At 40.6% G+C, this 22280-nt stretch overlaps 1 protein-coding gene across 3 annotated transcripts in view; it reads right to left on the bottom strand.

Annotated features, from left to right (window-relative positions):
• Nucleotides 1–22280, bottom strand: part of tubgcp6 (tubulin, gamma complex associated protein 6) — a 94234-nt gene that overhangs the window by 46865 nt on the left and 25089 nt on the right. For all 3 annotated transcript variants that reach the window (XM_034176074.1, XM_034176076.1, XM_034176075.1), the window contains exons 9-12: nt 19557–19648; nt 15125–15264; nt 11060–11209; nt 1440–1521 (exon numbers count right to left, since the gene is read on the bottom strand). In XM_034176074.1, coding sequence (XP_034031965.1) covers nt 1440–1521; nt 11060–11209; nt 15125–15264; nt 19557–19648 — 464 coding nt within the window. The remainder of the gene's footprint in view (nt 1–1439; nt 1522–11059; nt 11210–15124; nt 15265–19556; nt 19649–22280) is intronic.

The following is a 22280-nucleotide window of genomic DNA, read 5'->3' as shown; positions in this document are numbered from 1 at the left end:
TAGCTAAACTGCAGGATTGTCTTACAGACATAAAGACATGGATGACCTCTAATTTCCTGCTTTTAAACTCAGATAAAACTGAAGTTATTGTACTTGGCCCCACAAATCTTAGAAACATGGTGTCTAACCAGATCCTTACTCTGGATGGCATTACCCTGACCTCTAGTAATACTGTGAGAAATCTTGGAGTCATTTTTGATCAGGATATGTCATTCAAAGCGCATATTAAACAAATATGTAGGACTGCTTTTTTGCATTTACGCAATATCTCTAAAATTAGAAAGGTCTTGTCTCAGAGTGATGCTGAAAAACTAATTCATGCATTTATTTCCTCTAGGCTGGACTATTGTAATTCATTATTATCAGGTTGTCCTAAAAGTTCCCTGAAAAGCCTTCAGTTAATTCAAAATGCTGCAGCTAGAGTACTAACGGGGACTAGAAGGAGAGAGCATATCTCACCCATATTGGCCTCTCTTCATTGGCTTCCTGTTAATTCTAGAATAGAATTTAAAATTCTTCTTCTTACTTATAAGGTTTTGAATAATCAGGTCCCATCTTATCTTAGGGACCTCATAGTACCATATCAACCCAATAGAGTGCTTTGCTCTCAGACTGCAGGCTTACTTGTAGTTCCTAGGGTTTTTAAGAGTAGAATGGGAGGCAGAGCCTTCAGCTTTCAGGCTCCTCTCCTGTGGAACCAGCTCCCAATTCAGATCAGGGAGACAGACACCCTCTCTACTTTTAAGATTAGGCTTAAAACCTTCCTTTTTGCTAAAGCTTATAGTTAGGGCTGGATCAGGTGACCCTGAACCATCCTTTAGTTATGCTGCTATAGACTTAGACTGCTGGGGGGTTCCCATGATGCACTGAGTGTTTCTTTCTCTTTTTGCTCTGTATGCACCACTCTGCATTTAATCATTAGTGATTGATCTCTGCTCCCCTCCACAGCATGTCTATTTCCTGGTTCTCACCCTCAGCCCCAACCAGTCCAAGCAGAGGACTGCCCGTCCCTGAGCCTGGTTCTGCTGGAGGTTTCTTCCTGTTAAAAGGGAGTTTTTCCTTCCCACTGTCGCCAGGTGCTTGCTCACAGGGGGTTGTTTTGACCGTTGGGGTTTTTACGTAATTATTGTATGGCCTTGCCTTACAATATAAAGCGCCTTGGGGCAACCTGTTTGTTGTGATTTGGCGCTATATAAATAAAATTGATTGATTGATACTGTATATGCTATTGACAGAAAGTTGTGTGAATACACACACATCATTAGAAAAATTAAAATTAAATTAAAATGATGCTGGGTGGATCAAACATTTAGTTACACAGTTGAAAAGGCTAAACTAAAGGAGAAAATTTAAATTTAGCTAAAGCTATCAGTTTGCATGTGGTAAAAGATCAAACATAAAAATCTGTGATAAAATTGAGTCTTATGTGCAACACTAACCGCGTATGTGCTCCAGTGTCTTGGCTGCAGACTCTCTGACATGATTGATCAGCTCCAGGCGTACCTGCTCTGCTCGCAGTGCCTAACAGACAGACAAGAAATCATAATTGAACATTGACCCATCTACACTATATCTTACCAATCTTTCGTCACCGCTGTCACTCAGGAGAGCACTACACAAATTAATGACCATACAGTACAGTGTCACATTAAGTCAAGTCATGCACAGGCCTCGGACATCAACTGTGTTCTCTTAATGGCCTGGAGGGAAGCACTCAGTGCTTGAGGTGCAACATAATCACTGATAATGTTTTTCAAAGAGTGGGATTCACATGTACCCGATAAAGCTATCAAAAATAATTAAACCTCAGATTACAACACAGAGGGAGTGTTGTGTCATGCGTCATAAAAAAATACTTGTTGGCTGGTATATTAATTTTTAATATGTCATTTATAGGATAAGTAATCTTTTCTCATCTTGGGCATAGTGTTTGTGCTGCTAATTATTGAGTGGCACACATACAATAAAATAATGGAGGTGCCCCACCCCGCTTTCTTTTCTGTATTTTGTAAACAACCCTTGTACTGTTGTACAACATCATTTTCAAAAAGGCTCCTTTTTTCCTGCACAACTGTACTTTGTGTATATTTTTTAATTCTGACTTTACAGTAGTGGCTTCTTCCTTGGCTAGCAACCTTTCAGGTCATGATGAAGTCACGTCATCATGAAATCACTGACATCATCAGTCAAAGACTGATGATGTCAATGATTTGATTTGATGCAATGTTCTATTTTCTGGTTTACCGCAGTCTAGAATTAGGGCTCTCCAATTGGTTCAAAATGCTGCAGCCAGACTTTTGACACGAAGCAGAAAGTTCGACCACATTACACTCATTTTGGCGTCTCTTCACTGGCTTCCTGTCCCAGTGAGATCAGATTTTAAGGTTCTGCTACTAACCTAGAAAATTATTCATGGACTGGCACCTCCCTACCTAGCTGACCTAATTAAACCTTATGTACTGGCCCAGGCTTTACATTCTCAGGGTGCAGGACTACTTTGTGTCCCTAGGGTGAATAAGAAGTCTGCGGGTCACAGAGCTTTCTCTTATCATGCCCCTGTTCTGTGAAATGATCTCCCTGCGTCAATAAAACAACCAGATTCTGTAGAGACGTTCAAGTCCAGACTTAAGACGCACTTATTTTCCCTTTCATATGGCTAGCATACTGGTACAGTTTTGTTTTACGCTTTTTACTCTTTTAATTCATGTTATTAGTAATTGGAGCATGCCGCGGCCTCAACTTCACCTAAATTCTGGGTCTTTTATTGAAGCTTAGGGCTAGCGGCCGGCGATCACCTTAGCATTTCTTCTGTTTTTCTTGTTGATTAATGCTGGCAAATTATACAGTATTTTTTGTCTTTCTGATGCCTGATTCTGTTTTTTCTCTGTTTAAGGTGCAGCTCCATCCAGAGATGGGAGTTGTGTTTGTGTTGGCGACCCTCCTGTCCTGTGCCCCAACAGCAATTCTTGTATATTCGTTCGTGAATTGTTCTGTGAATTATTTCTGTAATTTATGTTTGTAACAAGCCCAATCAGAGGGTGACCCCTTTGAGTCTGGTCTGCTTGAGGTTTCTTCCTCAGAGGGAGTATTTCCTTACCACTGTTGCTCTGGGGGTTGGTAAGGTTAGACCTTACCTGTGTGAAGCGCCTTGAGGCAACTCTGTTGTGATTTGGCGTTATATAAAGGAAAATAAATTGAAACTGAAATTGAATTGAAATTGAAAAATGATGTCACATTTCTATATGATGGCCTCAACTCCATCACTTGCTGAGTTGTGGTTCTGGTAGACTTTTAAACAAATGTTTGTTAATTCCTAGGTGTTACGTTGGGCCTCCTTCCTTGATTCAGACCCTCCAGGAATTTGTGAGGACAGGATTACAGCAATTAATTCCACAAAGAAATGAACCATTACACAAGGTGGGGGTGTCACAATAGATGTATTTGCATTGAACTGTACAGTACACACGTGACAGTTCGGTGCACAGAACTCTAAGCAGAATACACGGTACGACTCTGCACAGTATGATTATACATACATGCATTTGTTTCCATAAGCCACTGACATTTCAGCAAGTTGCAGTGCTCATGTCCATAGACTGTATCCCTCTCGTCTCCTGCTCTGTGCAGGAGGCGGGGTCAGCCTGCTCTATGTGTGTGAGGTGATCAGAGGAAACAGCAACCCAGCTATTTGAAGCAAATGATGGCATTATTGCACCCAGAAACTTTGGAAGTACAAATGGAATTGTTCAATATAACTTTTTCTTCCGAAATATGAACCTAAATGTGAAAGCGTATTGATCCGCATTTGTGTTGAATCACTGTACCCGTATGAGATCAGTGTGCTGCAATGGCACCAACTTATGACAAAAGTTGACATTTTATATTAATTAGTGTATAATTTCACAGATGAGATGTTTACTAAATGGTGACACTTCGTACAATGATTTCATATTCATGGAGAGACAGATGGATATACATCTCTTTATCTATACATAGAGCGATATAGCATCCAAAAAGTATCCAACCTTGTTTTATCCCACAGAAACACATGAAGAGTGGGAGTTGTGATTTGGCGTAGAGGCATAGCGAACATTACTGCACGTGTGAATTTTCTTCTCATGCGCAGAACACATCAGTCATGAGCAGCAAACCTTAGAGCAGAGCTCTTCAACTCATTCCAGAAAGGGCAGAGAGGGTGCAGGTTTTCTTTGCAACCGCCTACTCCACCAGGTGATTTCACAGATTAAATGATTCCATCTGCTCAAAGTGAAATCACCTGGTGGAGTAGGCGATTGCAAAGAAAACCTGCACCCTGTCTGCCCTTTCTGGAATGAGTTGAAGAGACCTGCCTTAGAGTAAAGCTATATAATGAGTCCTTGTCGGATTTTCATTTTGTGTAAGATCACGGAAAAACTGTACTTGAGGCTATCCACAAAGTGAAATAACCAAGTGATTGACAGAATACACACTTTGGTCAGGGACAATGTTGGGCAGGTTACTTTAAAAAGTAATTAGTAAAACTTACTAGTTAATTCTCCCAAAAAGTAACTGAGTTACACCATAATAAAAGTAATTAGTTAACAGGGAGAGTAACTATTGCGTTACTTTAAAAAAAAAAGCAGCTCAAATATGCCAATGAATTTGGATCCCCCTTTAATGAACTTTAAATTCAACTGTGTGTTCAATTATTTATAATAAAACGGAATATTAAATATGCTTAAATATGTGAATTAAATGGACGCTTAATAGAATGAAATATTAACAGAAAACACTGTACACTAACCTACACTATTTTGGTGTTGCTGTGGGACAACTTACTTTTGTTAAATGTGAATTATTAACAGAAAACACTGTACACTAATCTACACTATTTTGGTGTTGCTGTGGGACAACTTACTTTTGTTAAATGTGAATTATTAACAGAAAACACTGTACACTAATCTATACTAGTTTGGTGTTGCTGTGGGACAACTTACTTTTAAATGTTCAAATATGTCAATGAATTTGGACACCCCCCCCATGAACTTTAAATTCAGCTGTGTGTTAGATTATTTATAATAAAACTGATTATCAAATGTTTAATGAATTAAATGGACAATAAATACAATAAATTATTACTAAACACTGTACAATAATCTACACTATTTTAATGTTGCGGTGGGACAGTGTGAGACAAGACACCTATCAAATTTAATATATTATTGTAGATATTACCATTACTATGTTTATAATAGTAGAACAATCAAACATAATAGACATTTTACAACATTTGACAATTATTGAGCCTCAACAGGCCTCAGCAATCAATCAAATAAATCTAAAATTAAATTACGCCTGTTCACATGTACATTGTTGCCTTTTGTCTCAGTGACGGGAAAATAATGTTTTTAGTTCTAGTTGAAAAATGCAAATGATGCGTATGTATCTTGGTCGTTGATGTGAGCGAATGCTTTGTTTGTATTTGTGTGTGAACTCAAACCCACCTCTGCCTCTGGTTGGTTTACCATGAAACTTTACTCTTCCTTAGCCAATCACCATCACTTATGTGGCTGTCCTGCCCCTCCCTCCCCCCCTCACCAAAGAAAAGAAGAAAAACAAAAGTTTGCAGCTCAGCTGAGGCTAAAAAGGTGCACTGACTCTCTCTCTCTCTCTCTCTCTCTCTCTCTCTCTCTCTCTCTCTCTCTCTCTCTCTCTCTACATGGAGAATGGAACCATCTAAAAGGTAAGCATCTGTAATGTTTATATTGTAATAGCTTGGTTAAACAGTTGCATGTTCTTTCCTTCTCAAAAGTAGCTGTAAAATTATGTTTATGCTAGATTTAAAATCTTGTTATAATCATTCAGATGAGCTGCACTCTGATGCCATGCGCTGAAAGTAATCACTCACACTCGTGCAGTGTTTTTTAATTGTTTGCACAATGTTCACGTGAAGTTCGTGTTATTAATGTGTGATGGAGATTTTGATATACTGAACATTTCAAAATTTTCTTTGCACAGTTTAACGAAGCCATGCAAGGTTTACAACGAGTTTGAGACGAGTTTACTCTCCTGCACGGCAGACTGCGTTCAAGTGCGCAAATCAAAGTCGTGCAAGTGTCAGGGCACCTTAAGAGAGGTGAAAACTTTTTTTGAACTTGAACTTATTTTGGCACACAAACTCGAGAATAACAAAAACTGATACACAAGACAATTCCACAGTGACATGTGTGACCAAAAAGGGGGTGAGCAGAAGCAAAGCTTATAAATGCCCACCCCATATATACATACATACATACATACATACATACATATACAACCCCTGGCAAAAATTATGGAATCACCGGCCTCGGAGGATGTTCATTCAGTTGTTTAATTTTGTACAAAAAAAGCAGATCACAGACATGACACAAAACTAAAGTCATTTCAAATGGCAACTTTCTGGCTTTAAAAACACTATAAGAAATCAGTAAAAAAAAAAAAATTGTGGCAGTCAGTAACGGTTACTTTTGTAGACCAAGCAGAGGGAAAAAAATATGGAATCACTCAATTCTGAGGAAAACATTATGGAATCATGAAAAACAAAAGAACGCTCCAACACATGACTAGTATTTTGTTGCACCACCTCTGGCTTTTATAACAGCTTGCAGTCTCTGAGGCATGGACTTAATGAGTGACAACAGTACTCTTCATCAATCTGTCTCCAACTTTCTCTGATTGCTGTTGCCAGATCAGCTTCGCAGGTTGGAGCCTTGTCATGGACCATTTTCTTCAACTTCCACCAAAGATTTTCAACTGAATTAAGATCCGGACTATTTGCAGGCCATGACATTGACCCTATGTGTCTTTTTGCAAGGAATGTTTTCACAGTTTTTGCTCTATGGCAAGATGCATTATCATCTTGAAAAATGATTTCATCATCCCCAAACATCCTTTCAATTGATGGGATAAGAAAAGTGTCCAAAATATCAACGTAAACTTGTGCATTTATTGATGATGTAATGACAGCCATCTCCCCAGTGCCTTTACCTGACATGCAGCCCCATATCATCAATGACTGTGGAAATTTACATGTTCTCTTCAGGCAGTCATCTTTATAAATCTCATTGGAACGGCACCAAACAAAAGTTCCAGCATCATCACCTTGCCCAATGCAGATTCGAGATTCATCACTGAATATGACTTTCATCCAGTCATCCACAGTCCACGACTGCTTTTCCTTAGCCCATTGTAACCTTGTTTTTTTCTGTTTAGGTGTTAATGATGGCTTTCGTTTAGCTTTCTGTATGTAAATCCCATTTCCTTTAGGCGATTTCTTACAGTTCGGTCACAGACGTTGACTCCAGTTTCCTCCCATTCGTTCCTCATTTGTTTGTTTGCCTTTAACAACCTTCCCATGTTGTTTGTATTTGGTCCAGAGTTTAGACATCTTTTGCAACATTGTGTGATGATTAACCCTCTTTTAAGAGTTTGATAATCCTCTCCCTTGTTTCAATTTACATCTCTCGTGTTGGAGCCATGATTCATGTCAGTCCACTTGGTGCAACAGCTCTCCAAGGTGTGATCACTCCTTTTTAGATGCAGACTAATGAGCAGATCTGATTTGATGCAGGTGTTAGTTTTACAGGGTGATTCCATAATTTATTCCTCAGAATTGAGTGAGTCCATATTTTTTTCCCTCTGCTTGGTCTAAAAAAGGTAACCGTTACTGACTGCCACAATTTTTTTTCTTGATTTCTTATAGTGTTTCTTAAAGCCAGAAAGTTGCCATTTGAAATGACTTTAGTTTTGTGTCATGTCTGTGATCTGTTTTTTTTCTACAAAATTACACAACTGAATGAACATCCTCCGAGGCCGGTGATTCCATAATTTTTGCCAGGGGTTGTATTATATATGTATATATGTATGGCAGGAAAGTGCCTGGGAGCCTCTTCTGTATATGACTTGGTCCAAATAATAAATACAAGTAACCCAGATGCTTACTCCAACATCAACAAGGTGGTTAAGCTGTCTCTTACACTGCCTTTAAGCAGTGCAGCTTGTGAGAGGGGATTCTCACATCTCAACATAATAAAAACCAAGTACAGATTTCATCTGTCACATGCTTGTCTCTCAGCCCTGATGCACATACACCTGTCAAAGCAGACCACAGAGACATTTGACCCAAAGCAAGTTGTTGACCTATGGATGGAGACAGCTAATCGGAGGCTCAACCAAGGACGGGGAGATGCATCTGCAGCATCTTCATCATCTACCATGCAGGATGCTGAAGCAGAGGTCAGTGGAGGCAACAGTGAGGAGGACAGAGAAGAAGACTGCACTTAAGACCACGCTACATATGGAGTGAGTACCAAACACCATCTCCTGGTACTCACCTGAGTAACTCTCTGAAAAAGTTATGTGCACCCCTGCATATATACACATTACCAACCCCCAGAGCAAGCACACAGGCGACAGTGGTAAGGAAAAACTCCCTCTGATGTATTGAAGAAGAAACTGCTTCAATGAACTTAATTACAATAACTACCTGCATTTTATTGTCAGTAAAGATAACGGCGTTGTAATGATGAAAACAGTAATTATTTAGATTACCCATTACTGAAAAAAATAATGCCATTTGTAACGGCATTATTCCCATTATTGGTCATGGATGACCGTCGTGGACAAGAATTTGTGGAGGAGGTGGAAAAGCACTGGTTCAGTACATTCCATTTTGATAGAGGATTTTGGGATGCGAAGTGCGTCAGTGAAATTTGTGCTGAAGCCACTGACAGTGGCGAAGAAGAATCTGCCTTCAGGAAGTCTCACAGCCACTGATTTAGGTATCCCCGCCAAACGCAACACTCCTGCGATTCATCAGGCTCCAGACTCTCTCTCACAGACGATTATCCAAGTGGTTCTGTCATTGATGGAAGCATTTCTAGAAGTTCTCTTTGGAATGGTGTCCAGCTGGGCCGTCACATTCCACATGTTGTGTTCTTGCAACTCAAATAGAGTTCCTTTTAGTGCCATTTTGAACAGCTAAAAATCTGAGAGAGCAATATCAGGAGAGTAAGAAGCCTGATGAATCACAGGAATGTTGTGTTTGGCCAGAAAAGTCTGAATCAGCTGAGCAGAATAAGCAGCTTGTGGAAGGGGAGGTGATGGTCTAGTGGTTATGCATAGGGCTTGAGACCAGAGGATTCTCTGTTCAAACCCCAGCATAATCAGAAAATAACCAAGGATCCTTGGGCAAGGTCCTTAATCCCCAGTTGCTCCTTGTGAGTAGTGAGCGCCTTTCATGGCAGCACCCTGACATTGGTGTGCAAGTGTTTGTGTAAATGGGTGAATGTGAGGCATAATTGTAAAGCGTTTTGAGCGTCTGATGCCGCTGCTAAGGACTAGGGTTGGGTATCGAGAACCTGTCCTTTTCGGGTATCGTTAAGAAATGACTCGATCCAACGATATCAACAGTCTTTTTGCTTAACGATTCCCTTATTGGGCCTTCAGAGCGGCCGTTGTTTTTGATGGTGTTTGTCGGGAAAATGATCATTTCTCTACGTTGATTACAGACCCTGCAGCGGCTCTGTAATCAACTGCTTCTCCAGCATGACTCCATTTTGAAGCGTGAACCAATGAAGCAGTGCTTCAATCTGCTGGCCCGTTCGTTCTTTGATTCACTGCTCTTCAGAAGCAGCAAGTCCACTTCTTAACCCTTCTCAAAGCCATTCAAATATGTCACTAACTGGTGTCTTGTTGCAGTCAAGAAACAAGAATCGCCCTCCATTCTGTTGGCACAGCTCAAAATGCTGCACAGCTCTCTACCGAAACAGAGTCCGGTCAGAATTAATAACTTCAAAACAAACTGCCTCTTTAAATAAAATAAAATGATGCCTCTTTCCAAACGCTGTAATACAGACAATAAACTACAATTGACTAAAACGTTTTTTTCCCTGCCAAAATGAGACGTCCTGCATGCTTTATGAATTACATCCTGACATGCAGCACAGCCAGCTGCAAGATCTCAGCTCATATGTATGGAAAGACATTCATGCCAATAATGTCTGAAAGAAAATGCTTTTGACAAAAACTACAGATTTTGCTTATTTCTATTTATGTCCAGAGATCAAGCATCCACCATATAGAGTTTATTTATGTCCAGAGTTTATTGAGCCAGTGACCAATTTCATATTTCTTTACTGACATAGAAAACCTGTAAAGCCTACTTTTAGTACACAGAAAATTCACAAGCGGTATCGATAAGGGAATCAATAAGGAATCGGACTGATAAGCGGAATAGATAATGGTATCGATATCGATAAAATCTTACCAATATTCACTGAGACTCTCAACCTTCTTATATTTGTAATATATAGTACAGTTGCTTGTGTTACCACAATAGTTCTCACATGGGTCCTAAGACCCTCACTTTTGGAGATCCAAAATTGTTTTCTGAAAGCCTTGGCAGGAAGGCACGAGTTCTACATGTATGCCCTTGAATACAGGGTCTCAAATGAACCTCAAATAGTCATTCAAATGTTTTTAGAAAACTTTCCATCAATACCTGATAATATACAATCTTTATTACTATTTGAAGAGGTATTCATCTTGGTGTATGTAAATGTTGACTGCCTAATAATCTTGAATAAGTATTAAAATAAATAGATCTAATAAAGATTCTGTATAACTCCATATGGAAATAAAATAGATATTCTAAGTGACTTAAGATGTTTAATAAAATGAAACAAGTACAGATGTCAGTAGGTCAGTAACTGAGACTGAATGGTTTTACCCAAGGTGTATACAAATGTCTCCAGCTGTCACTTAACAACTGAATTAAATCTTATTATGAAAAAAAACATTAAAATGAATAAAACTCAAAGGTGCCTAAAAGATTTGCACAGTCACATGTATTACTACATAAAGATGAATGTAGTGTGTTAATATGACCTACATATAGTTGAAGAAAATCCTTTCATCATCTCTTCACATAATTCTTCTGTAAAACTATCATCACAAGCTCAGACTTCAAAAGAAAATAAGAAAAAAGACCAAGAACTAAAATATATGATGTAACTGGAATAATTAATGGGTTTCTCAGTACTTGCGCTTCCCTGCTGATGGCGCTGTATTTAGCAATCATCTCCATGCGTCCTCGATAAACTGCACAGTCCTTCTCAATTTCCTCCACCTCACGCAGGGAGAAGGTGACAGCAATGCGGGGCACTGGGAGCTCAGACCAACAAATGTAGTGCTGAGGAGAGACAGAGGAATTAAAGTTAGCTTGTGTGACTAAAACAGACATCCTTCAGACAAAGACATTTTCCTCTGCCTGAAAACGGACTGATTTAATTCCTTTTAGTCAGAACCTAAAAAACACAAATTTATTATTACGACTTTATGCGTAAACACAAAAGTGAGGGCGAAAAAAGTCTCTGGAGTAAAAGTATAGCAGTATATAACCTGACACCTGTGATCTATGGATGGGCCATATCATATTGTTAGCTAAAGCAGTAGAAATTCTCCAAAGAATTGGAAACTGTAAATTTTTATGTTTGACCATAAACTATACTAGCGCTTTGCCCGTGGGGATCCACAGGCTGTAGATTGGGTAGTGTTTATCTTCTAATATATAAAGCTGACCATGTGCTTGTGTGTTCGCTATACACAGCCACAGTAATTAAGTAATCCACACCAAACTTGCTATGATGACTGGGGGCACCAAGGGGGAGGTCACTGGGGCCCTCAGGTTGAAAGCATACATGCAGAAACACACAACACAGTCAGCCTTATATATTACTAACCCATTCTATGCACAGGTTATAGAGAAGGATTTTAGCCATGCCACTGTATAGTTCATGTCACTTCAGTTAAGGTGTACTAAGTTGCATTGCGAGTATGTTGTCATCATTAATTTTCACAGAGCAATTTGTGACATTCATTTTTCGTTAGTTTCGTTTTGACAGCGTTCATCCTTGACCCAAAATACATTAGCATACCAAATGGCAAATGTCAACTCTCCCCAGTTTGTCCATGATCAAAGTCATACACACGGATACACGTACCCAGAAGCCACTTGGCTTTTACAACCCCTGGCAAAAATTATGGAATCACCGGCCTCGGAGGATGTTCATTCAGTTGTTTAATTTTGTAGAAAAAAAGCAGATCACAGACATGACACAAAACTAAAATCATTTCAAATGGCAACTTTCTGGCTTTAAGAAACACTGTAAGAAATCAAGAAAAAAAGATTGTGGCAGTCAGTAACGGTTACTTTTTTAGACCAAGCAGAGGAAAAAAATATGGAATCACTCAATTCTGAGGAAAAAATTATGGAATCACCCTGTAAATTTTCATCCCCAAAACTAACACCTGCATCATATCAGATCTGCTCGTTAGTCTGCATCTAAAAAGGAGTGAACACACCTTGGAGAGCTGTTGCACCAAGTGGACTGACATGAATCATGGCTCCAACACGAGAGATGTCAATTGAAACAAAGGAGAGGATTATCAAACTCTTAAAAGAGAGTAAATCATCACGCAATGTTGCAAAAGATGTTGGTTGTTCACAGTCAGCTGTGTCTAAACTCTGGACCAAATACAAACAACATGGGAAGGTTGTTAAAGGCAAACATACTGGTAGACCAAGGAAGACATCAAAGCGTCAAGACAGAAAACTTAAAGCAATATGTCTCAAAAATCGAAAAATGTACAACAAAACACATGAGGAACGAATGGGAGGAAACTGGAGTCAACGTCTGTGACCAAACTGTAAGAAACCGCCTAAAGGAAATGGAATTTACATACAGAAAAGCTAAACAAAAGGCATCATTAACACCTAAACAGAAAAAAACAAGGTTACAATGGGCTAAGGAAAAGCAATTGTGGACTGTGGATGACTGGATGAAAGTCATATTCAGTGATGAATCTCGAATCTGCATTGGGCAAGGTGATGATGCTGGAACTTTTGTTTGGTGCCTTTCCAATGAGATTTATAAAGATGACTGCCTGAAGAGAACATGTAAATTTCCACAGTCATTGATGATATGGGGCTGCATGTCAGGTAAAGGCACTAGGGAGATGGCTGTCATTACATCATCAATAAATGCACAAGTTTATGTTGATATTTTGGACAATTGAAAGGATGTTTGGGGATGATGAAATCATTTTTCAAGATGATAATGCATCTTGCCATAGAGCAAAAACTGCAAAAACATTCCTTGCAAAAAGACACATAGGGTCAATGTCACGGCATAGGGTCAATGTCAATGAGCAGATCTGATTTGATGCAGGTGTTAATTTGGGGGATGAAAATTTACAGGGTGATTCCATATTTTTTTCCTCTGCTTGGTCTAAAAAAGTAACCCTTACTGACTGCCACAATCTTTTTTTCTTGATTTCTTATAGTGTTTCTTAAAGCCAGAAAGTTGCCATTTGAAATGACTTTAGTTTTGTGTCATGTCTGTGATCTTCTTTTTTTCTACAAAATTAAACAACTGAATTAACATCCTCTGAGGCCGGTGATTCCATAATTTTTGCCAGGGGTTGTAATATATAGATGACAATACAGTGTGATCGTGCTGTATCATGAATGAATAGATGAAGTTCATAGACCCAGAGAATGTGTGCCGGTATGTGCTCATCTCTGTTCAGTGTAGCAGAGGAACAGAGCACAGGATGTGTGTAGCAGCTTGGCCCTGTCTGTGCTGCAGATGTACAGAGTGCGAGTGTGCATATGTATGAGAGAGGCACCACAAGACACTACTTTGTGCACACAAAATACAAATTATTTGCATGATTTGACAAATTAGTATCGTTTGTATGTTTAATTAGATCATGCACTGTGCTGACTTGAGTGCGTACACTGTGCATAAAATTTAGAGTGTCAGAGTGGAGACATTATTGTGCATTTATGTGAATAATACTTACTAATACTAATAATTACTGAGCACAGAATAGATTTTGGGCAGAATGCTGGCTTAGTGGTTAGTACCATTGCCTTACAGCAGAAAGGACTGGGGGCTCCTGGCCCCCGGCTCCTGGCACCCGGTACTTTCTGTGTGGAATTTGAGTATTGCTGAAACGGATTCCCTTCGGATGTTCCAGCTTCCTCCCACTTCGAAAGACATGCAGGTTACACTTAACCTGCATGATGGCACATTCATGTCCAACAATGATATTAGGATGCGACAATCGACGGTGACAGAAATGTATATAGGGAGGACTTGTGACATCACTAGAAAGAGGTGTCTCTATCAATTAACACTGTCTGGACTCTCCCCTCTTGGTCTAATGATGAGGTGTTTAGCACGTTGACATCGTTGAATAGTGGCTGGTGCAGTTTTGTAGACAGCAAGGTTTTAGTTTTATTGATAACAGGTCCTCTTTCTGGGGACACCGTGGCTTACTGATGCCAGACAGCCTTCACCCTACTGGGGATAGCGCCGCCATCTTATCAGTGAACATAAGTTCTGCAGGGAAGGTAACATTAGGACTCCACAGCAGGCCACGGAGCAGGTGATTAGAAACCTCCAGGGCCTACTATTAATGTGGGTGTGAAATCCATTAGCCTAGCAGAGAAATTAGTGCTGGAAATCCACTATGGTGACAGTGTAGTCTATGTGCCAGGAAGGGAAATTTGTGTTACAGAAGTTCAGCCTGTCAGTACTGAAGCCTGCTGTCCCACAGACTGGCACAGAAGATAGTAGTGTGCAGATTGGAGCTGTGTCGACTATATCTATGTATTTGTTTAACTTCATAATAATGTTATTTATAGCTCCTTGCACTTTTTGTGCTAAGGTCATGTTGAAATGTTCTGTGAATTAAACATGCTGCAAAACATTTAAAGAAAGTTTTGTGTTAAGCCTGGGTTATACTAAATTTTGACACATTTTTTGGCACAGTTTACTGCAGGAAAATATTGGCATAGGCCTCCAAAAATAGTAAATAATCGATATCGGCCCTTAAAAATCCATATCGGTCAACCCATATTTAAAATATTACTGCTAGCAAGAAAAAGCATTCAAATGTTCTGCAATTTAAACAACTTTAGAAATATTTTGTACTGAAAAAAAAAAAATCCCACGTATATTTGAATATAAAATCTTTAACTGTGCTACCTATTCAGAAACAGAATCACTAGTGTACATGAAGGTTAGCTAAAACAAACCTGTGGACTGCATATCCTGAGCAGGTTGATGGTTTTGCCACAGACATACACATCATTGGCAATATGTCTCAGGAACAGGGGCACACAATCCTCCGCATCCTTCGAGATCAGAGTGTAGCCTTGAACCCAGAAGTGCTTGTCTGCAGAAATTCAAAAACTTCGCTAAGTTGTTGCCACACAATTTAGAACAAAAGTCTGAAACACAAATTGTTTGGAACCAAAACCTAGCTTGTCTTCTCAAAGTACCAACTGTACATGCCCCCCACCCCACAAAGAAGTACAGTATGAAATGTAATTGTGTTTGAAATGCATTATTTGTCAGATACTGTATTGTGGCAGTGAAATAAAAAAAACAACACAACAAAAATAACTGTTCAGTTGTCTAAGGTCCACGTCCTGCCTTTAACATTTAGAAAAACATTTTGGTGTCTGGCGACAGAGTGCTGTTAATCCCATAAATAATATGTTTATGTTGGCTTACACAAAACTTCATCTCTTCTCATCTCCTCTACTTATCCAGGACCAGGACGGAGGAAACAGCTCCAGCAGGGGACCCCAAACTTCCCTTTCCCAGGCCAGATTAACCAACTCTGATGAGGTGTTCCCAGGCCAGTGTGGAGATATAATCTCTCCACCTAGTCCTGGGTCTTCCCTGGGGTCTCCTGCCAGCTGCACATGCCTCGAACACCTCCCTAGGGAGGTGCCCAGGGGGCATCCCTACCAGATGCCTGAACCACCTCAGCTGGCTGCTTTCAACGAGAAGTAGCAGTGGCTCTACTCCAAGCTCCTCATCGATGACCAAGCTTCTCACTTTATCTCTAAGGAAGACACCAGCCACCCTACTGAGGAAACCCATTTTGGCTGCTTGTACCCGCGATCTAGTTCTTTCGGTCATGACCCAAACCTCATGACCACAGGTGAGAGTAGGAATGAAGTAGCTCGAGAGCTTCGCCTTTTGGCTCAGCTCCCTTTTCATCACAACAGTACAGAAGAGTGAATGCAACACCATCCCTACTGCGCTGATTCCATGGCCAATCTCACGCTCCATTGTCCCCTCACTTGTGAGCAAGCCCCCAAGGTACTTGAACTCCTTCACTTGGGGCAAGACCATATTCACTACCCGGAGTAGGCAATCCATCGGTTTTCTACTGAGAACCATGGCCTCAGATTTAGATGTACCGATCCTCATCCCAACCGTTTCACACTCGGCTGAGGACCGATCCAGTGAGTGCTGGAGGTCACAGGCCGATGAAGCCAGCAGGACCACATCATCTGCAAAATCAGTGATGTGACCCTGAGCCCAACAAAGAAGACCCTCCTCCCTCCGACTACACCTCAATAATCTGTCCATGAATATCACAAACAGGACTGGTGACAAGGCGCAGCCCTGGCAGAGGCCAACCCCCACCAAAAATGAGTCAGACTTACTGCAGAGAACTCGAACCCAGCTCTTGCTTTGTGATTACAGAGATTGGATGGCCCTGAGAAGGGACCCCCTCACTCCATACTCCCACAGCACCTCCCACAGTATTTCCTGGGGTACCCGATCAAAACACATGTAGACTGGATGGGCATACTCAGAGCCCCTCCAGGATTCTTATGAGAGTGAAGAGCTGGTCAGTTGTCCCACAGCCAGGATGAAACCCGCATTGTTCATCTTCAATCTGAGGTTCAACTATTGGCCAAAACCTCCTTTCCAGCACTATGGAGAAGACTTTACCAGAGAGGCTGAATAGTGTGATGCTCCTGTAATTGGCACACACTCTCTCTGGTCCTCCCTTTTAAAAATGGGGACCACCACCCCACTCCCTAGGCAATCTCCCAGACCTTCACGCAGTGTTGACGAGACACCTCATCCAAGACAGTCCCTCTACATCCAGAGCCTTCAGCATTTCTGGATGGCTCTCGTTAACCCCCGGAGCTTTGCCACTGCAGAGTTGCTTGACTACATCAGTGACTTCCACCAGGGAAACTGATGATGATCCCCCATCAGCTTTTATCTCTGTCCCTACCATAGAGGGGGTGCTCCAGTCTGATGCAGGAGTTTCTCAAAGTGTTCCTTCCTGAGGTGCCTTACAGTCCGCCAGAAACACCTTGGCGGCAACCGAAAGTACCTCTCCATGGTAAGTCCGAACTCCTCCTACACCCGCTGCTTTGCTTGCCTCACAGCAGAGGCTGCCGCCCTTCGGGCCTGTCGATACCTTGCAAGTGTCTCCGGAGTCCTCCAAGATAACATATCCCGGAAGGACTCCTTCTTCAGTCGTACAGCTTACCTGACAACCGGTGTCCACCACGGTGTTCGAGGGTTGCCGCATCTTGAGGCACCTAAGATGTTCAGGCCACTATTCCCTGCTACTGCTTCAGCAATGGAAGCTTTGAACATTGCCCATTTTGGTTCAATGCCTCCAACCTCCACAGGGATACCAGAAAAGCTCCGCCAAAGTGTATTGAAGATCTGTCAGACAGTGGGCTCCTCAAGAGGTTCCCAGTTCACCCGCACTATCCATTTGGGCTTACCAGGTCTGTCCAAAGTCCTCCCCCACCCTCTGATACAACTCACCACCAAATGGTGATCCGTTGGCAGCTCTGCCCCTCTCTTCACCCAAGTGTCCAGAACATGCAGATCAGTTGATACGATCACAAAATCGATCATCGACCCTCGGCCTAGGGTGCTCTGGTACCATGTACAATTATCAGCATCCTTATGTTCATCCTTATGAACATATCCTTATGCATATCCATATCCTTATGACTAGCACAGACGTCCAACAACAAACGGACCACTGGAAAGTCCATGTTGCCTTTTCAGGCTGAGCCCGACCAGGCTCTGTGGCAAGCCCGGCCACCAGGCGCTCACTGAGAGGCCCTCCTCCTCTTCCTCATTTTTTTTCATGGAGTTACACCAAAACTTATTAAATGCAAAATAAAATGTAAATTTTTATCCTCTGCAATTACTGTGGACCAGATTCAGAGTGTAAAATTGTTTCATAAGCCAAGTTTGAGCCTGTCAAACAGTAGCTTGAGACCCACAATTTAAGTACTTTTCTGCTCAGTTAAGCTCTGATAACTGTTGCACATTACATTCTTTATTATTACAGCTTACAAAGCATGGAAAACCTCTGAGCACCTGAATTAACACTTGGAAATTGTTAGTGCTTAGCTCAGTGATCCTCAGCTAAAAGCATATGAGAACATGAATGCACATGGCTTCCAGAGCTCTTTACCGATAGCCAACGGCTTGCCAAGAAAGCTTATCATTGATAGCTTTAGTCTGACAGACTGTGAGAAGAACATGAGCACCGTGTCCTCCAAGAATCAGAAGCGATAAGTGCACAGGCTCACTGCTATACATAGCTGATGAGGTGTAGCCGATGAACAAATGAAACTCTTACATAGACAAAGAGGTCATGATCTAACTTTGAATAGACTGTCTTGATATACATCTGGACAAGGTATAAGAGCTGTCTCATATTTACTGATTTTGTGCAAATTTTCATGTTGATTCTTGAACAATTTAAATCAAACATGTTATTCCTTAATTCATTGTCTTGTTTTCTTCATGGAGTTGAATCAAAGCTACCAAAATTGCATGTGGTAGATGGTCATTAGAACTCTAATTAAGAAGGCCATCATAAGGATGAAATAATAATAATAATAATAATAATAATAATAAATCAAAGAGCACAAACATTAGCAGTTAAAACAACACTTTGGTGTTGGTTTGCTTGCTGTTGTATTCCTTCTTTTTACTAATATACCAAACAGCGTGGAATTGTCAGTTATTGTATTAAACTGGAGAAGATGGACACATTTATTGATCAATCTTTCTATTCATCCACTCACTGTATTTTACAGGGTAAAGCTTTTCAAAAGCCTTAGTATATGTATTGGCATATTTGCATTTACACAATATTTTGAGAATGAAGAAATATTGCAACAAAGTACGACTGTTTATAACAGCAAAATGAGCAATGCTATACCCATACACAAAGAAGCAGGTAAACGTTTTCTGCCAGGTAGAGTTTAGTCTGTATCTTGCTGCTGCTGCTCATTACTCGTGTAGGAGTGTGAGCATTTACTAAACAAAAATAATTCTCTACTGAAAGTAAATGCGAAATTACTAACATAAAAGTACCAACTGAAAAGTATAAACTGTCAAAAAGTGATTTTCTTTCATTGTTGTATGTCCCCATGGTTTTATAAGGCATGGATTTCTTCTGGGCCCCACAGATGTAATTGCTGACTGTGTTTTCCCCTGCCTTTCATCCAGTAACTACATAATATCTTTGACAGACACAATGACAGATCCAAATTTACCACACAGGCTACAATGAAATCAATTTTTGCTGCTACTTAGTCTGTATGAAAAACCTAGATTCAGAACCTGTTGGCTGAAAAAAATAAATAAATGTGTGCAAGTGTGTTATCCCACCTCTGTAGTCAAGGTATTCCTCATTGACTTGGATCATGAATTCTCCATAAACATCTTGAAACACACCATTATACACCCAGTCAGACACAAACCTACAAGCAACAATGTAAAATAGTCAAATACATTCCTCGATAGCTTTATAAACAAAAACAATAAAAGAACAAGTACCAAAAGGGCATTTAACCTTTTTTAAAAAATAAAAAATAAAAACCTCCAGAACTTATTCAATTTGGTTTTGATTCTGAAGCATTCAGCAGTTAGCTGACAGGCTGGCTGTCAGTTATAATGTCATAAATCACAAAAAAAAAAAAAAAACAGAAGTTGAATTTCTCTGATTTTACAAAATTGGACAGAAGATGGAATCTATACACTCATTAGCCACTTCATTAGGTACAACTGTTCAACTGACTGTTACAACAAATAGCTAATCAGCTAGTCACATAGGAGCAACTCAATGCATTTAGGCATGGTGAAGATGACTTACAAGTACTGAAATTCAGGGTGTCAGAATGAGGAAGAAAGGGAATTTAATTGACTTTGAACATGGCATGGTTTGTGCCAGACAAGCTGGTCAGAGTACAGTGAGGAAAATAAGTATTTGAACACCCTGCAATTTTGCAAGTTCTCCCACTTAGAAATCATGGAAGGGTCTGAAATTTTCATCTTAGCTGCATGTCCACTGTGAGAGACATAATCTAAAAAAAAAAAAAAAAAAAAAAAAAAAAAAAAAAATCCGGAAATCACAATGTATGATTTTTTTAAATAATTTATTTGTATGTTACTGCTGCAAATAAGTATTTGAACACCTGTGAAAATCAATGTTAATATTTGGTACAGTAACCTTTGTTTGCAATTACAGAGGTCAAACGTTTCCTGTAGTTTTTCACCAGGTTTGCACACACTGCAGCAGGGATTTTGGTCCACTCCTCCATACAGATCTTCTCCAAATCTTTCAGGCTTGGGGTTTCAGCTCCCTCCAAAGATTTTCTATTGAGTTCAGGTCTGGAGACTGGCCAGGCCACTCCAGGACCTTGAAATGCTTGTTACGGAGCCCCTCCTTAGTTGCCCTGGCTGTGTGTTTGGGGTCATTGTCATGCTGGAAGACCCAGCCATGACCCATCTTCAATGCTCCTACTGAGGGAAGGAGGTTGTTTGCCAAAATCTCGCAATACATGACCCCATCCATCCTCCCTTCAATACGTCGCAGTCGGCATGTCCCCTTTGCAGAAGAGCACCCCCAGAGGATGATGTTTCCACCCCCATGCTTCACGGTTGGGATGGTTTCCTTGGGGTTGTTCTCATCCTCTAAACATAGTAAGTGGAGTTTATTCCAAAAAGCTCTATTCTGGTCTCATCTGACCACATGACCTTCTCCCATGCCTCCTCTGGATCATCCAGATGGTTACTGGTGAACTTCAAACAAGCCTGGACATGTGCTGGCTTGAGCAGGGGGGCCGTGCTGGTAGGTGCTCCTGTGTAGTTCTGAGCTTTCTCAGAATCATCCTTACCCCACAAAGTGAGATCTTGCATGGAATCCCAGACCGAGGGAGATTGACAGTCATCTTGTGTTTCTTCCACTTTCTAATAAATAATCATAACAGTTGTCTTCTACCAAGCTGCTTGCCTGTTGTCCTGTAGTCCATCCCAGCCTTGTGCAGGTCTACAGTTTTGTCCCTGGTGTCCTCAGACAGCTCTTTGGTCTTGGCTATGGTGGACAGGTTGGAGTGTGATTGAGTGTGTGAACAGGTGTCTTTTATACAGTTAAGTTCAAACAGGTGCAATTAATACAGGTAAAGAGTGCAGAATAAGAGGGCTTCTTAAAGAAAAATTAACAGGTCTGTGTGAGTCAGAATTCTTGCTGGTTGGTAGGTGTTAAAAGACTTATTTGCAGCAATAACATACAAATAAATTATTTTTTTTTAAAAATCATACATTGTGATTTCCGGATATTTTTTTTTTTTAGATTATGTCTCCCACAGTGGACATGCACCTAAGATGAAAATTTCAGACCCTTCCATGATTTCTAAGTGGGAGAACTTGCAAAACCGCCGGGTGTTCAAATACTTTCCTCGCTGTATGTCAGAAATTGCTGATCTACTGGGATTTCCAACCATCTCTATGGTTTATAGAGAATGGTCCGAAAAAAAGTCATTGCATTTCCGTAAAGGCTGTTAGAGTGTGGAATGACTGTTTAGATTGTATTAAAGTATCTAGTACAGTGGCTTGTTTTAAAAGACTGTATAAAAATAATATATTGACTTATAGTGTGCGTAATTAAGTAAATTGCCTGTGTGGCTATTTTTTGTTTGTCTGTTGTATTACATTGTTTGTTTCACTGCGTTACATTGCTGACTGTAATTGTTTTTCGTGTTTATTTTTTGTTTGTACACAGAAACTGATGTACGGGGTGGGGATTTATAAGCTTGTGCTTCTGCCCACACCCTCCATCCGAATCAGAAGCTCAAAGTGCTTTACGATGCCTCACATTCTCACACACACACACACACACACACACACACACACACACACACACACACACACACACACACACACACACACACACACACACACACACACACACACAGGTGCTGGAATGCAAGGTACTCACTACACACCGGGAGCAACTTGGGCATTAAGGACCTTGCCCAAGGACCCTTAGTGATTGTCTGGTCTGGCTGGGATTTGAACAGAGGATCCTCTGGTCTCAAACCCAACACTTAACCA

Source organism: Thalassophryne amazonica, chromosome 8 (genome assembly GCF_902500255.1).
Source record: "Thalassophryne amazonica chromosome 8, fThaAma1.1, whole genome shotgun sequence".
Lineage (NCBI taxonomy): Eukaryota > Metazoa > Chordata > Actinopteri > Batrachoidiformes > Batrachoididae > Thalassophryne > Thalassophryne amazonica.
Note: the sequence above shows the minus strand (reverse complement) of the source record. Positions and strands in the feature narration are given on the sequence as shown.